At 39.5% G+C, this 17,427-nt stretch overlaps 3 protein-coding genes across 5 annotated transcripts; all 3 read left to right on the plus strand.

The window, feature by feature from the left end:
* The first annotated feature begins 158 nt into the window (after positions 1-158).
* Positions 159-8,623, plus strand: ubox5 (U-box domain containing 5). Of its 3 annotated transcripts, XR_015865903.1 has the most exons (8): positions 159-395; positions 523-586; positions 1,563-1,664; positions 3,021-3,700; positions 3,972-4,522; positions 5,830-6,015; positions 6,080-6,391; positions 8,489-8,623. XR_015865903.1 is itself a non-coding variant. In XM_088417224.1 (7 exons), the coding sequence occupies exons 2-7, from the start codon at positions 533-535 to the stop codon at positions 6,307-6,309; spliced, it is 1,803 nt and encodes a 600-aa protein (XP_088273350.1). In that variant the 5' UTR covers positions 159-395; positions 523-532; the 3' UTR covers positions 6,310-8,480. The 3 variants fall into 3 exon arrangements, 2 of the variants coding, with proteins under 2 accessions (XP_088273350.1, XP_088273362.1); XM_088417224.1 differs by lacking the exon at positions 8,489-8,623 and having other exon boundaries at positions 6,080-8,480; XM_088417236.1 differs by lacking the exon at positions 8,489-8,623 and having other exon boundaries at positions 3,045-3,700; positions 6,080-8,480.
* Positions 8,623-10,415, plus strand: avp (arginine vasopressin). The gene is made up of 3 exons (XM_088417249.1): positions 8,623-8,820; positions 9,410-9,614; positions 9,723-10,415. Exons 1-3 carry the CDS (start codon positions 8,686-8,688, stop codon positions 9,857-9,859), a joined length of 477 nt encoding a protein of 158 aa, XP_088273375.1. The 5' UTR covers positions 8,623-8,685; the 3' UTR covers positions 9,860-10,415.
* Positions 10,416-12,142: 1,727 nt separating this feature from the next.
* ccl27a (chemokine (C-C motif) ligand 27a) lies at positions 12,143-13,548 on the plus strand. Its single transcript, XM_088427591.1, has 3 exons — positions 12,143-12,221; positions 12,858-12,975; positions 13,262-13,548. The coding sequence occupies exons 1-3, from the start codon at positions 12,143-12,145 to the stop codon at positions 13,380-13,382; spliced, it is 318 nt and encodes a 105-aa protein (XP_088283717.1). The 3' UTR covers positions 13,383-13,548.
* Positions 13,549-17,427: the final 3,879 nt, after the last annotated feature.

The raw sequence follows: 17,427 nt of genomic DNA on the forward strand, positions 1-17,427 counted from the left end.
TTATTTAATACCAATCAGAGAGCAATTTCGCAATTCCTTGAGAAATAGAACTTATTTCAAATATTTCCTCATTTTCACAAATTTACAACATCCACGTGCTAGCAAACGTCTTTTACTTATGCAATTTGTCCCTTTTGGCGTTCCGTATTTATTAGCAGTCAAGCTAGTTTGCAGTGTTTTCACAGAATCTTTATGTCAAGTAAAACAGAAAATCGATCGTATAAAGACCGACGGTGCTCTTAGGAAGCATTATTCGCTGCCTCTCATGTTTAGTGCTTTACGGCGCTCGTTATTGTTAAATCGCTTAGCGCAAGTGCTCTTCTCTATAAGCGAGTTTTATTTTGCTATCATATTGTGGATGCTTGAAGTTACCTTGACCTGTGTCTAAAAGGAAGGTCAGTCGCTGACGTTGTTTAATGGTTCAATGGTGTGCGTCTATTTTACTGCTTCGTCAATCTCTAAATTGTAATGTGTGTGTGCGCGCGCGTGCGTGTGCGTGTGTGTGTGTGTGTTGGCCCTCAGGTTGGAGGAGATGGTCGTGAATCTTTGCCTGCCACACTTCAACACAAACATAAGTTGCAACAAGGTATATGAAGCCAGTCAATTTTTCTGTTTGTTTTTTTTTGTTTGTTTTTACATTTGTTGCCTGGTAGTTGAACGTAAGGCACATGGAGGATGAGTTTCAATACCTTAGATACGCAACGTTTGCTGTATTACTTATTGCATTATGTTACTTTTTGTTTGATATATTGCGGTCTTGCAGAGCTGAAATAATGTGAGCTGTGTTTTAATTCATTTCATTTGTGGATATAGTGCCAAATTGCAACAGAAATGGGCTTTCCTCACTTATTGAAAAAAGAGCCCTACGCAAGTACGCACAAGATGACGATTGTGCTTAGTACTTGTCGCCTTTTTGTTTTTAATTTGACCATCTAGTTTACTTGTGCCACCTGTATATAAAGCACCAACGCGACTCTTGCTCCAGCTAAATGCAGTTCAAATTCATGATGTGGTGAATGATCACTTGTACCTATATGTTGTTTTACCACGTTTATCCAGTTAGTGGTACAACGTGTCCTATTTAATGTTACAAGAATCTTGGTAGACTGGGAAAAAGAAAAAGAAAACCTCAGGGTGAAGGTGGAGGACAAAAGAATTGAAAATAAAGACATTGAGGGCCACAGTGCTGTGTGGGAGACTGAATCATCTCTGGCCTTATGCTCTTTTATCTCCATTTTGTCATCTAAGAATGGCTGTATTTTCTACACCCTCGTTCTCTTACGCAGCTTCTGCTTAAATTTATTTCTACAGTGGATTTGTCACCTTGGACGCAGCTCTCAAATTTGAGGGTCTTCAATCATGTGAATTGAATGCACAGCGACCTTGTATGACCAACTAGTTATTGCTAGGGCAATAGACACATGGATTGCATGCGGTACATGGCGTATAAAGTGGACATTATTACAAACAAACTATTATTTCCTAAAATTTATATTCAGTAATTATTTTCTTGCTGTCATTGTGTTCTCATTTCCAATTGTTTTCTTCATGTTCAACTGCAGTTGTGTGCAGATGGGTACGATGTCACAAATCTTATATCAGCCGACCCTGCTCTCCGCAGGCGTGGTTTCAAGCTGGAGTACTTTCTACGTCCTCCTCTGCAGGTGAGGCTTTGCGGTTAGTCACATATTGATGCTTGCTTGCTTCTAATGGTTGAAAGCCTACCACTACAATCTATAATATTTTGAATGTCCTGGAAATGATGGAATATAGATCTTTCAGGGTCATACTGTAACCATCGCAAAACTTTTAATTACTGCACAGACGCACATAATTTTAACCTTCTTAACTGTCAGATAGCAAAACTAAAGTGATACTGTGTAGTTTTAATACAGATACTTAATATAGATACCTAATACAGAAGAAAATTTCCCCCCAAAAGTGTGTTCTTGCTTCAGACTGTTTCTTAGTTACTCCTGTAAGATACAAAATCTGAATGAGCCAGCTCTGATCGACTTTTATCCTTTTTGCCTCTGTGGCCTCCACACTATAATAGTATGCCAAATTATGGTGTTTGCTGTGGTATTATTTCCGTATTGATATCAAGATGCTTTATCTTGTTATAGTAATAAAGTCAAAATTTTGGTATACTCTTACAAGTCTGGAGGTGATTACCAATACGAATTTTGCAAATCGATTCAATTTAAATTCTCCACGTTCATTTTATTTGATTTATTTTTGATTTTATTGATTCAATTCAGTTCAATTCAATCCAAGATCTGTTATCTTACATATATTTACGGAACGTCGATTAATTTTCAAGTTGGAATAGAATAGAATAGTTCTTAATTGTCATTGTAATGTGTACATCTATTTATTCGTGCAATTTAAAAAATACTTAGTAATAAGACTTACTAAGTAGTTATAAAATGCATTGAACAAACAAATTTCGTGGGCATGTGAAAAACAAAAACATCCACAAGCATGAAATTCCCCCAAAAATATGCAGAGGCAGTAACTGGTCAGTTGATTTAGTTTGGTTTTGTTAAGGAAAGTAACACGTTATCATGCAAGTGTGACGCAAACAATGACATCAGCAAGGATGAGATGAAAATAACATTTTGAAGTGTTAGAACTTTAAGCCTGTGCCTTCAGTCAACTGTGAACATTTATATAGCTGTTATACCACCAAAATTAATTGATTACTATCAATAAGAGCACTTCACCTTATCCAACTTCACAATTAGCACAAACCAAACCTACGGTACCTATGTATTGTATGTGCTAACATAGAAGTTAGCTACTTGTAATTAGCCTCATGCTAATTAGCGGTCTTCGTTATCACAAGAAAATGATGCAACATGTCAGAATGAATGTAAACACTGGTTGGATTGGAAAAGAAACAGTTGTTTTTGTATATTTACCCTCATCTTGATGTGATGATGAATGTTTAGAGGGACATTAGTGCTTGTAAGGTGAGTGTTAACAGTCATTGTTAATAGGCAGTCTCCATTCAACAGGTGACGTTAAGGTTCGGCTTCCAGGTGGAGCTTTGCAGAGTGGATGTGGAGCTGTGGCCTTGGGGCATGGACCGAGGACAGTGCAGCAAGAGACTGGAAATTAGTACCAGCTCGGATCCGCTTCCGTCTCAGAATTTTGGCCAAGATCAGCTTCAAAATGGGCTCAAGACGCAGGTACATCTTGGGCAGAAGAGCGGCAAACAACAGCTATGCTGTCAAGCTCGTCAGTCGAAAGGTTACCAGTGGACTCTCCAGGCTCAGAAGACTTTGGAAGTGCCTCATTCTCAATCGGGCACTTATGAGCAGAACTTTAAATTGGTGGGATGTTGTGAAGTCCAGGAAGAAACCAAAGTTAGTTTCTCCCGTCCTCCTTTTCATCTGCGGCCCCCCTTCGCATCCCCCCCTCCGCACCTCGACGGCGGTCGGCAAGTGGAGTTGTGGAGCCGAGGGCCCCTCTCTTTGACCTCCGTCACGCAGCTGCGAGTGACACTGCCTTTTGGCGGCTCTGCATCCGCTCTGGGTCTCAAGGCTTTGGCGGTTTGGGGGCAACCAGCTCGTTGCTGCCTCCCGGAGGTAGTGGAGAAGATTGAGCACGCCCACAAAGCCAGCCAACGACCTCTATGTGGACCTATACCGGCTGTCAATCAAAATGAGCAACCCTGCTCGGGCGCAACTCCAAGGTAAATAAGTAGGCATTCTACTGATCACAATGCTATGAAAAAATAAGAATTGCACAAAAGGCCAAATACGCACAGTATGGATTTCAGCTTGGTTCAAACTTTGAAACATATGTTCTAAAATCAAAAACTTCACTATTCACTAAAACTGAAGTCTGTGCTAAAATAAAAGGGACATTGTGCATTTTTTAAGCAGCTTTCTTGATGGCATGCGATTAGACTATAATATTACTACACTTTGACCCATGTGTGTTATATTTCAATCTGTACCCAGCACACAGTCCCTCAGTTCAGTCCCAGAGGAGTTCCTTGACCCTATAACCCAAGAAGTCATGGCACTTCCCATGCTGCTTCCGAGCGGCGTCTCTGTGGACAGCAGCACCCTGGAGGAGCACCAAAAGAGGGAAGCCACGTGGGGGAGACCAGGGAGCGACCCGTTCACCGGCGTCCCCTTCACCGCCACCTCCCAGCCGCTCCCCAATCCCCTGCTCAAAAGACGAATCGACCAGTTCATCCTACAGAACGGCGGCGCGAGGAAGGACGGGACGACGGGGAGACGAGGGGAGGTAGAGAAGCCGGAACCCTCCAGGTTAGTCGGCTCTGTGGCTGCAAAGAAAAAACGCTGCATAATGGCTGCTGCATCAGAAGGCCGCCTACCGGAACAGCCGGCGTATTTTGGCGATGTTCCGTGTGACTTGAAACCACGCAACAAAAACACAACAACAGGGTTTGATGGAGGGAAGAAACGGCATCTGAGTGGATCAGACCAAGCTGTGCAACAGCTACTACCTCAAGCTAAGCAACGTAGAAGTGACACAAACCCAGGTGAGTGTAATTTTGTAACCATCCATCTCATCCTGCTTGAGAAATAAATACAGTGGTACCTCGGTCCTCGAACGCCTCTATACTCGGCCAAATCGGTGCTCGACCAAAAAAATCAAGTAGGTAATGCATCGGACCTCGATCAGATTTTCGGTGCTCGACTAGCCGAGCCTAGCCGTGCTCGACTAGCCGAGCCTAGCCGAGCCGACCCGAACGCGCTCCTCGGCTCTTTTCGGCCAGTTCAAGCGCCAGTTCAACTCAGACCGCCAACGGAGTAAGACTTACGCAGTTTGTTTGAGTACGTATTTCTTCCCAATTTTCAACTTTTTTGTGTTGCGCTAGCCCTTAATGATGGGTCCTAAGAGAGATAGTGATAAGGGGAAGGCAAAGAGAAAAACAGTGAGGACCACTATCGAACGGAAGAGACAAACAAAAAAGGCAGAAGCAACTTACAATGGACAGGTTCCTTCTTAAAGAAAAGAGGAAGGCTACTGCCCAGCCAGATTTACCTCCACAGAAGAGAGAGAGAAGGGAGAAAAACCCTGAAGGCGCGTTACCTAGCGTCATCATGAAAGGGGATTCCCCTTCCAAGGATTAACCCTCCCTCCCGTCCTCGCCGCATCCATTCCCGTATGCCATCAGCCACTCTCCAAAACGTAAGTAAATTATACAAAATGCTTAATAATGCTTTATATATCTTTATCATGTACCGCTTGTGCACATTTACGTCCTCATTGTTGTTTAGATACATGTTCTTATAATATTTTAGGTATTTTTCTTAATGGTAAAAACGGATTAAAATAGTTTCCATTATTTCTTATGGGAAAATTGGTTTCGGTGTTCGACCAAATCGGTGCTCGACCACCACCTCGGAACGGATTATGGTCGAGTACCGAGGTACCACTGTAAAAGACAAAAGAGAGAGGTTGTCCTCAGAATAGTTTTTTTCTGAAATCCAGTGCCTATCTGCTTTCGCAGAAGAATTTGACTCAGGTTGTATTCTTTGTCTCTAATCTCACTTATTGATAACTCTTACCTCATAATGAATTTTGGTTTTCCACACAATCCATTTGAAATAATGTCCTATCTTCAAAAAAGAAGATGGACATTAAAAATGTTTAATCTGATTCATCAATGAACTGAGAAAATCATCAACAGACTAATCGATTACTAAAACAATCAGTCTTGAGCTATTGCGTACAGTCAGTTTGAAAGTACTGTAATCTCCTTAGTATGGGGTCTTTCCTCGTTTATTTACTAATGCTTTATCTATGTATGCATCTTTTATTCCTTTCAAAATGTTTCATCAGGTCCAAGTAGCAGCGGCAGCTCTCATGAGCAACATTTGTCAGCCAGTCTGGACGACGCCCTTTTCTCTGTTTTAAAAGGGCGACCCTCCTTTACATCCAACTTGTCTATGCGGGGAACTGCCCCTTTTCTCACTGAGTCAGTGGAAGTCTCAATTCAACATCAGGCTACTGCTTCTAGTGTTGCAGGTGAGCCCTGGAAAAATAATCAATCATCATTTTTACAATAACTTGAACGCTTCACCCCTCCCAGGTGAGAGGACGTGCTCATCTTGTTCCCGCCTGCTCTCCCCGTACTCCACGGCGCCGTCACCCGTTTACCGGCTACCCTGCGGCCACTTGCTGTGCCGCGCCTGCCTGCAAAATAAATCGGCTCCTGCGCTAAACTCTGTCGCTGCCACGACATCGCCCTCCGCCCGCATCCTGTGCCCCACCTGCCGAAGGCCCACGTTTCGCAGCGAGATCGTACGTGTGCATCACTAGCCTGCCCGGAGACAGAGCGAGGGAACAATCTGTACTCGAGGCCAATGCGCGGGAACGGTCTTTGTCCTTGCTACATTCTCAGGTGTGCGGAGGACGTCAAGAAGTGTTGTGTAAAAACTGTTTGGAAAAAAAAAACACACACACACACACAGAAATAGAATTATTGTCCTCTTCCTCCCCTTTAATAGTCTTTTCACAGTGACACATAACTAGAGTCTAAATGTGTAAAGGTGGAAACATTGAGGCCAAGATTTCATGATCATCTGACCTTGTAGTACCATACATCCACCTTTCAACACTGCAATTGCTATTTTGGACATTTTGAAATATAAATGCAGAATTTTGTATATATGCATAAATGAGGTGAAATTTGAAAAAAAAAAAAATTAATTAGTGCTTTCCTTATAGTATGCACAGGTCAAAGTCCCAAAGTAATGTTTTCATGTTTTTATTTAAGAGTCAAGGCATTCAATCCCATGTACTTATTTACATTTTTTTCAAGTGTTTGTATAAAGGAGAGTATAAAAATGGCTGGTATTAAATGAATTAAGTACTGAAGTAATCAATTAGCTAAGATAATTGAGTGCACAAGTAATCAGTTACTTTCCATAATTACTTACCAAAGTTATTGATTACTTTATGTACTTTAGTGCTAAAATAATTATTTTTGGTAATTAAATCCTGAAGTAAGTAAGTAATCCATTATATCAAGTAATTGATTACTTAAGACAACAAATTCACAGACGGTCTCCCAATGTGTCTTGTTTTTCTCGAGCAGGGTAAAAGATGCAAAGTGACCCCAACACTTGTACAGTGCAAATACATTGACAAGCATGTTCGTTTCCATGACAACATTGAACATAATCAAGGTCGTGATCCCACATCCGCTCTTGAAAGCTACATGCAAAATGGTCTGAGATAGTACACTTGTAGTGTGCAATAAATATCTGCTGTTTTTTTTTTTATATGCTGCTTGTCCTCATTAGGGCCTAGGATGAGCAAGAACTCAAGGGGAGGATATGTCCATCCCACGTGCACTGGTGCCCCTTAGAAAATAACATAAAACGATTCTTGCCATTTGCCAGTCAAATGTCTGCTATATTGGATTTATATCAAAAGTTAGATTTTGTCTGAGATTTTAAGATTCTAGTGTATTTAACAACTCTTTTTTTTTTTCTTTATATAATTGCCCAGCATGGTTGCGGTTTAAATGTTTGGTATTAACGATCCTTTGCTTGATTTAAGGATTGTTTTGTTTTTTTGTTTTGTTTTGTTTTTTTTGGGGGGGGGATGTTATTCAATATGATTATGTTCACACAAGTACAGTAAGGTGTATTTATTTTCTTTTTTTGTTGCTTTGACTCATTTAACTTTTTGTTACTATATGTTCAGTGAAGAAGTTTTATTTCATTATTCGGTTATCAAAACTGGTCTTATACGTATAGTTTTCATGTTGGTAATTTCTAATGGCAACATTGATTTTGTTTATTTGCTCCATTGGGTTTCAATTAAGCCACAATTATTGGAGTTTGATTAGTCCCCCTCCACAACCTTCAATTTGGCTGCGTTTAACCTAACTGAAATGAACTTAACTCCATTATGAGTATGATGATATATTACGTAGACTCAAAAAATATCAACAAGTTTGTGATTGTATGCGTTGTAGAAGGGTCATTATGAAACACGTTCAACTTGGAGACGAAAATAATGGCATAAAACGAGGTTAAGTGCGAGAAAAAAACGTTATTAATAAGCCAACTTTTCAGTCTTGCTTGAAACCAATAGAACCAATTTTGTCAAAATGTTTTCAGTTGATCCATATCTCCGATATAGCGCTCCTATATCAACGTGAATCTGTCCTGAATACTTAAGTACAGAACACAAATTCTGTCACCTTCGCGAGACCCCGGATGAAGATGCCCTCAACTGCTAATGAACAAAACAACATCTAATATGAGAGCTACAATTCAGCACATGCAACACAATAACTAATTTTGTTGGGATCATCGTCATAAAAATGCATACGGGGATAATCGGTGACCTTGAGGTTGTGCCACAAGTACATTTAGGTGTTGATTGGACTGCTTGATCACGAAGTGCTCAACATATTGTTGACGAACTCTTGATTAATTGTGTTAAAGGTGTCTTTTTATTAACAGTTTATCCTTTTTGCCAGCAGCCCGATGATTGTCGCATGTTGAATAAAGACGAAAACATTTGTTGCGATTGGTGCGGATAAGTGATGCGCAAACACATCCGCCTCGACCTCGCGATGCGCCTGTGACGTCACGGACAAGTGTCAATCAAGAGCTTAAAACCGAGAGAGCGAGCGGTGAGGCACCCCGCAGCAAAGTCAAAGCTCAGCACTCAGCAGTGATGGCTCGCTTCTCCGTGTTCCCCCTGTGCGTTCTGGGACTTCTCGCCCTGTCCACCGCACTCTCGTCCGCCTGCTACATCCAGAACTGCCCTCGGGGAGGCAAGCGAGCTTTGGCCGAGACTGGACTCAGACAGGTGAGATAGCGTCATCTTCATTTGTCTTTTTTTTTTTTTAACTCATATGTTGCAACTCAAAATTACCAACATTACTCTACTCTACTCTACTCTACTCTACTTTATCTATCTATCTATCTATCTATCTATCTATCTATCTATCTATCTATCTATCTATCTATCTATCTATCTATATCTATCTATCTATCTATCTATCTATATACATTATTCAGTTGCAGTGATTTGCATAAGACAGATTTCACATTTATCGTTCTTGCTTGATTGCTACAAAACATTCAGTGGAATATTGGTCATAACCTCCGTCAAATCTTTCATGAACAATGAAAAATATTTACTTTAAAACCATGCAGATGCACTGTAAAGCAAAACCTATTAAAACAAATCACTTGTTTTCCCTTTCTTGTTATTGTTCAGTTTCTTGTGGACTGTTATTTGAAAAACAAATGCTTTTACTGTGAAAGGCGTTTTCGATAGCCATTTCTACATTTAACGTAACTTGGCGCCAGACCGTGTTTTTTCATCTTCTCATTGAAGTTAATGTTTGCAAACTGATGTCAGAAACGCTTTGTGTCCTTTTTGTGCCTTGCAGTGCATGTCATGCGGCCCCGGGGAACGAGGCCGCTGTTACGGCCCCAACATCTGCTGCGTGGAGGGCTTCGGCTGCATGCTGGGCTCCCCGGAAACAACTCACTGCGTGGAGGAGAACTACCTGCAGACCCCCTGCCAGGCCGGGGGTCGACCCTGTGGGCTCGAGGGGGGAAGCTGCGCCGCTTCGGGACTATGCTGTAACTCTGGTAAATAGGGGGAAAAGTTCAAGTACCAATGCATGTTTTTATGTGTGCTTTCCGTGGTTAGACTAACTCCTTCTTCTTCTTCTTCTTCTTCTTCTTGTTTTTTTGTAGAGAGCTGTGCAGTGGACTCCTCCTGCCTTGGGGAGGTTGAGGCAGAGAATCTGGCCCAAACCTCTGCAGGGAGCTCACCTGCAGAGCTACTTCTGCGCCTTCTGCAGGTCGCCACCAGGAGACAGACTGAATATTAAAACGCTGTTCTGCAAGTTACTCACTTAAATGCCTTTGAAACTCTTAACCTGTGACCTACACCCACTAGTCAATGTTTCACCAACTATTTTTCAGCCAAACCAGTCTAAGAAAAAACTTTCTTTTTCAATTACAATTATGAATATTATATATAAGATTATATATTATATATAATAATGATCTTGGTTCAGTCTCTACCATCTTCAATGACTTAAGTCCCATCCACTCACATGTAATATAATTCAAGTAGTTCTCTAATGTCAAATGACTGCCTTGAGTTCTATGACTTCAACAAAATTAAAGCCCCTCGACTACTCCTTGCGATCAGTGATGTGCATTCAAAACGTGCCACTGTGCTCATCAATGTACATACCGATGCACATTATGTAATCATATTTTACTCCCAGTGCACCTCAGTTCTCGGGTAACGATTACACGGAAGTCAACACTATCCCTAAATAAGATGCTGTATAAGGTTGGAGTACATTGCTTGAGCAGTTTGTGTATGTGACATGTGACTGTTGAGTACAAATGGAATAAAATGACAGAGTATATATAAAAAAAAGTGTGTTTGTGTGTTTTATTTATCTGATTAGGCTTAAAGAGGAAGTCTAGGAAGAAAATATTCATGATCATATGCTCTATGAGGCCCCACACTGTATTCTGACTGATTTAATGCAAATAGACCAGCCAAGATTGGCTTTTCTACACCATGGAATAAGGGAAAAAGCTTGGGCGAATGAACTTGTGCGTTCCCCCGCACTAATTCAACTGGCCAAGCGCCCCTGCCTGGTTTTTATTCATTCAGCAAAGCATTGCACATTACAAGACATAACAAAAAGAGCCAGCCGGGCGCCACCAACAGCTGGGCCAAGGTCCCGGCTCACACTTTGAATTAGGACTGCATAGATGGATAGCAATGCACGCGTATGTATGATTCCCTTTACATAGAACAAATCATAAGGCTCCAGTTCACTCACTAAGACTTAAAAACAACTAGAACAATAAATGGAAAAATAAGGTGACTGAACATGAACGTTATTACAATTGCGGTTCTTGTACAAGATTTGAATAATGAATGCTTTCAAAGCAGATGTGTTTCAGCATGTCCGCAGATGAGTGTGCTTTTGTGTGTGTTTTGTGTGTGTTTTGTGTCAGTTCCGGCTTGATTACAATGCAACGCCTGTTGGACCTTGTCAGTTAAATTGTTGAATCAGGGCCATTTGCGCTACATTGATTCACATAACTGGCTTTTGTGCCGCTGACTGGCAGCTGATAAAAGTTCCAAAAACCTTTATTGACAATGGCAAGTGCATTTGTACCCGGTCCAACATCCTTGCACAATGATGCTTCAAAAGCAGTCATACCTGTATCACAATTGAAAGATTTGGCCTTAGGGACCAATTAAGAGAGAGTTTATTGGGTTGCTTCATATTTTGGTGCAAACCAAACAGTCAAAAGCACACTGGTTGCTGGAGAGGTCAAGTACAAAACTTTCTTTATTTCTATATTTAAACCAATTCCCCAGGTAGCTGTAGATATTTGAAAAGCAATAGCTGTACTTTCTACTCAGTCAACTGAAAAAAAACTGGTGTGTTGAACTCTCATTTTGTTGATTTCGTTGTTCACGACGAAATAATCGAGATACAAATATGTTTTAAAGTATATATACGTTGTACTTCTTCGTATCTGGATTGAGAGGCTTTCATTCAATGCAATCATTGGATTAAATGAAATTAAGTAAACTCAAAACAAAACATAAAGAAGCCAGTATGGAAACTGTAACTTTGCAAGCTGCACGCAAACTTTGTTTGCACTTTAAATTTTTTTAACTTTAAACTTTTAAATTTGGTTTTCGATGCTCGTTTTTGTCTTGTCTCGAGTCTCTCTATTGCTCCAATTTGTGTGTTAATTGGCTGGGTTTACATGCGCTCAACAATCCTTCAAAAAGACAGAGAATTTTAATGATGTGTTCACTTTAAAATATGTATGTGAATAGTAATACTCATGTTCATTTTAAAACATGAACGTGAATGTGAATATTTATACTTTCTGTCAACATATCTTTGACAAGATTTTTTTCTTCCAGCTCTTTTATTCTACCTTTGTAAAATCTAAGTCCGACTTCCTAATTTGTAAGAATGCAGTTGGTGTGGGAATCTTCATCATTAATCTGCAACCTGTCAGGGCCTGTTTAAGTGTTGTGTTGTTCACCCGCCATTTTGTGGGCAGGCACACTGGCAATATGCATCTATAAAGAGTGAAAGAGCACTTTTTCCCACTTCATGTTTTCTGCCATCATGGATGCTAGAGTGATTGTGGTGACTTTGTGCCTTGTAGCGTTGACCATTGACCGCACCAAAGGTAAATACCACATTTCTGTAGAAAGCTTAAATAGTACTGTTAGTACTTGCAAAAAGAAATTATAATTATGGAAATGACATTTTTGTATCATGAGCTAAACAAAGTTTGTGCCGTTTACTCTTTTAGTAAATTGAAGTCCCTACAAAAAGGCCACCCATCCTCAGAAGTGTACTGCTAACGTGCCGTCTTGTCTTATTAGTTCAGCTTTTAAAAGAAATGAAATACACGATGCAATAGTAGTTTGGAGGTAGAACATGGATGACGTTTACTATCAAGTTAATAGTCTGAATTTCCTGACCTTGTAATGTGTTTGAGAGTATTTGTATGTAAACGTGTTTCCAAACATTTGACTGGTATACTAAATGCTGCATACTAAATTAAATAATAAGCATTGTTAAATACTGTAAATACCATTCGGGCAGCGTCAATCATAAGCGAACTCATACTTTTTTGATAAAGCTCTTGCATTGCTCTCGTTCAGCTCTTGGTCAAATTTAGAAGAAAGATATATTTACGGAGCTCAATGAAATTAGTGGTGCAATGAAATGCTATATTGGTAAAACAGAAGTTTTGAAGACAAATCTAGCCCATGTTCCTCTGTGTAGTCATATAACTGAATGCATTCTCCAATTGCAGGTGGCATCAGTAAATGCTGCATGAAAACCAGAAAATTCCTCCCCAAGCCAGTACTCATGAAGGTCCAAACATGGTACAAGCAGGACAGCAACGGCCCCTGTGATATTGACGCTCTTGTGTAAGCTCCAACATATGCGCAGTATTTCTATTTTTTTTAACCCATTACAGTCCAAAAGTAGAGGAGAGTAGAGTAGAGGTGGGCATGAATAACTGTGAATGAGTATTTCTTGTTTTCTCAGTCCCCATAGGCAAATAAAGCAATTTCTAGCATAACATAGCATTTAGCTAATCCTTTCCTGTCCTTCCTGTGTTTGATTATTTATATAAAAACAACAGTGGGTGTCAAAGTATGTTGATGCTGTATTCTAATAAAGATATTTCTTTCTTTCCTGGCGGCGCCACAGTTTATTTGTAGGAGCCTGGAAAAAGCCCCTTTGTGCTCATCCCAACATGGAGACAGATCTGAAAAGGCTTCAGAAGATGAAGCAGATGAGGCTGGGAAAGGTTCAGTCATCAGTGGTGTAAACATCTCACTGTGGCTTCATTTACACACATTTTGCTTCCAATAACCATGCAAAACATCATCGCAGATTTCTGATAGTCAATTGATCATATTTTGATTTTGGTACATTCCTCTTCATGACTGTTCATGCTGATATAGCCTGGGGGTTGCAACGTTTTTTGAGCGGGTGGGGGAGTGGGCGGTTTGCTTGCCTAATTTTTTTTTGCCTAACGCCAAGCTCACTCCTGTTATTATTTTTGCTTGAATAATTTTACCTACAAATAAACTCAAGCACATTGTATGGAAAAAACGTCATGTGTATTTCTTTGTTCAATAAATAATAATAACAAGTCAATCAAAAGACCGTAATGTCGGCGAGGACCCAACAAACTCCTGCAGTAATTAAGCTTGGGGGAGTGGTGTGAGGGACAGTGTTTTGCTCAAGGGCTTCTTGGTATTAACCAGCAAGCGAACTTGTGTTTCTTTGACAAGTAATTACCATTTTTACACTTTTTAGCTTTCAATTTGACTCTAGGAAGAAAAAAAAAGGGCTGAAGTGAAAAAACAAACAAAAACAAACGAGAGGAGAACATTGAAAAGAAGCATAGTCCAACACAGAAACCTTGTGAAAAAGGACATTCTTTATTCCATCAAGGATTTCGATACACAATTTTAACTGTGCTGTACATTTTCTGCCATGCAGTTTGCTATAAACATTGTCCGTCCAGCATCAACAACAATAAAAACTTACTGTTGCTTCATCCTTTTACTTGTACAGTCTTGCCGAAATGAGCGACCCAGTATTCACTTTGGTTGCATCCAAGTCTTTTAAACTCCCATACGCTTTCCAAAAACTTGATCGATGCTGTGGTTAGTCAAACTAACGCATAACACGAGGTTTTATGAATATTGCTGACTACTATTTCGAGAAATTGTCTCCAATTTGAAATCTCAATTGAACTTGACAGGTTAAACTGGAGCTAATAGGACCTAATCCCCTTGAAATGGTTTTGAAAATGCTACGGGTACTTTTACAGTGACATATTAAACAATATGAGACATAATGTCAACTACTACTACTTTGCAAGGAGACATCATTGTTGAAATGACACATTTTATACCTAATGAGAATATAACTTTTCCCAGGTGACTTGTGCATAGCATTGTGATCATCGTCCTCGGTGCCACTATTGCCGCAAGAAAAAATCAATCTGAAAGCATGTTTTTGAAATGAAAGGATGCGACAGGAAGGTTTCTGTCAAAATTCGGATTTAGCCTTCGCGGTGGAAGATTACACCATCTGGCTTCAATGACTTCTGCTTGGCCAGCTGGGTTTACCGCAAGCAAAATGTTGCCACCATGGCAACGTTACAAGCCTTTGATCTTTGATGAACGGCTTCTATTGCAGTGTGTGATTTTTGACTAGTTTGTTTCCGTCCATCCATTTTCTTTAACCGCTTATCCTCACTAGGGCCGCTGCCCGCCCCCAAAAAAACAAACAAACAAAAGAAAACACCCATTAAGTTACCAGGGTGAATCTGTATTTCCTGTGTGTAATTTTTAATTAATCATAATCAGGAAGCTATAGCACAGGGGTAGGCAACTTTGGTTCTAGAGCCATAATCATGCACATATTCAATTTCTCCCTTCTATAACAGTCTCTTTATTGCATTTCATTTCTGCTTTTTCTGATTTTTCCTGATGGATTTTTAATCATGTGCAGCTACCACCACAGTTGTGACCAATATATTGATGACGTTACCGTTTAATGAGTTCAGTATAAACTTATCATGCATCTGTTTTCTGATCATGAGCAGGTGAGCAATGCTTCACTTTAAAAATATATAATTACTTGCCACATGTTCAACATTCCTGCTACTAAGTATGATTTCACCTGTTTCTGACAGAAAGCGGCTATAGCTCATATAGGCATCTGTTTTGGGTGAGTTTCCCCACCCCAAATCTATTAAAGTCACTAAAAATACAACCATTAAAGAATATGATGCAAGTCTTAAAACAAATAAAATCTCAGAGGATTTATCTCAGTAAACATTTAATACAGTATAGTGTTAAACTGCTTCAGCTCTGTGGTTTGATTGACATCTGTGAAGTTTAATTTAATCACCTGAAGTTGTAATATAATACTAATATTATATATCCGGCTCCGTGGAACAAAACTCATTGTATCCAATACAAATAGTCAACCAGAAGTTAAAAACCAAAAGTTAAAATAGCATCTCACATGCTCAGATAACAACTATTCATGACACACCCTTTTTTAAGTGTGGTCACAAGTTGATAAGCTGTCTGAGGTCTGAGTATTGAATTTTCAGTCGACAGTGGGTGGCAAAATGTGTGATCAAGGGTTAAATTGTGCGTGGGAAAATAATTTGTCAAATTCATCACGGACAAAATGGGAACTTTTTACAGCTTAAACTTACTAAGTAAATAAGTAAAGTAGCCCTCGATTATCTCCGTTCAATTTATACAGACATTCATTGCCGGTATGCTTTCAATTGTAGTGTCAGTTGGATTCAGTTGGATCACGGAAGAATCACCAGGCATAGCCTAACTGAAAATGGATGCTATTGCATTATCTGCCACAAGGTGGTGGTGTTTTGCTCAACTGTAATTACTTTTTATTGATGAAAGCAGTGGTGAGCTAAGTGGGGTCCTTGACTGCAGGGGGTCCGTGAAATAATTTGGGTTATTAAAAAAAAAAAATAATATATATATATATATATATATATATATATATATATATATATATATATATATATATATATATATATATATATAAATATATATATTTATATATATATAAATAAATATATATATTTTTTTTATTTTTATTATTTTTTTAATAACTTAATAACTTTAATAATTTCATTTATATGAAATTGCGAAAGTATTCATGACACTTCAATAAAGCAATCAATTCAACCAGTTTTATAAGTTTTTTCAAATGTAATCATTTTAAAATGAGTTAAAATGCGTTTTGCATCAATTTTGTGTCAACTGCTTGTTAACAGGGAGATGGAGCCAGCCAAGCTAAATTGGCTTTTTACTTTATAATGCTGTTTGGGGAAAATTGACCCAGTTTTCTTATTTTGTCAACTTTAGTATGGCTGAAAAGTAACAAATATATACCTGTTATCAGATCAAATCTGTTGGTGAATAAAAGGGCACTTTAAATGTTATTTTTGTTTGTTTTGTGTCTGCAAACATTTGCAAATGGGGTCCTTGGAAATTTTGCTTTCTAAAAGGGGTCCCTGACTCTAAAACGTTTGAGAACCCATGGATTAAAGGACAAAGACTAGGCATGTCTGAATCCGCTCCCTCGAGGGCCACCTACCCTGCATGTTTTGATGTTTCCCTCGTGAAATGCAGCTGACTCAAATCATCTGACTCAGGCTTCTGCTGAGTTTGCTGATGAGCTGATCATTTGAATCGGGTGCATCGGGAGGACAGGAACCTCAAAATCATGTAGGATAGGCCTAGATTGTATTTTTCTACTTTCCACCTCATTCTATTGAGGCCACACCTCTTAATGTGCAGCTGTCTCGCCACCTTCATGACGTTTGTTCATTAATGAAATGTTGCTGTTTAGTTGGCCTACATGGTGCATGATCTCTCCTCAACTCTGTGTTTACTCTTGTGCGGGTGGTGTGAGGGAGGTACAGAATTCTTCCGTCATCATGAGAGTTCTTCATCTTGCTTGGACGGAGCTGGTGTGAGTGCGCAGAATAAGCGAGGACTGCTTTGAAATACATCAGTGAAGGAAAATTGCACTTTGAAAATAACACTTTGGGGGTGTTTATGGGGGTCAGTAATGGTTTATGAAATCAACACTGTAACGGTTAAACCCTACCCAATGTTGGCTCTTTCGATGAATCCCTTTAAAACTACTGTATACAGTACTACACACACACAACACGAGCATATCAGAATCCGTGAATGTTTATTGAAAACAATGTTATGAGTGTACAGTTTATCAGAAGCCAAAGCCTTTTATGATTATCAGTTAAACCTCTAACAAGCAAGCGAGAATCACTCGAAAAAGGACTG

Source organism: Hippichthys cyanospilos, chromosome 1, assembly GCF_059441005.1.
Source record: "Hippichthys cyanospilos isolate Australia breed blue-spotted pipefish chromosome 1, RoL_Hcya_1.0, whole genome shotgun sequence".
In the NCBI taxonomy this organism is placed as follows: domain Eukaryota; kingdom Metazoa; phylum Chordata; class Actinopteri; order Syngnathiformes; family Syngnathidae; genus Hippichthys; species Hippichthys cyanospilos.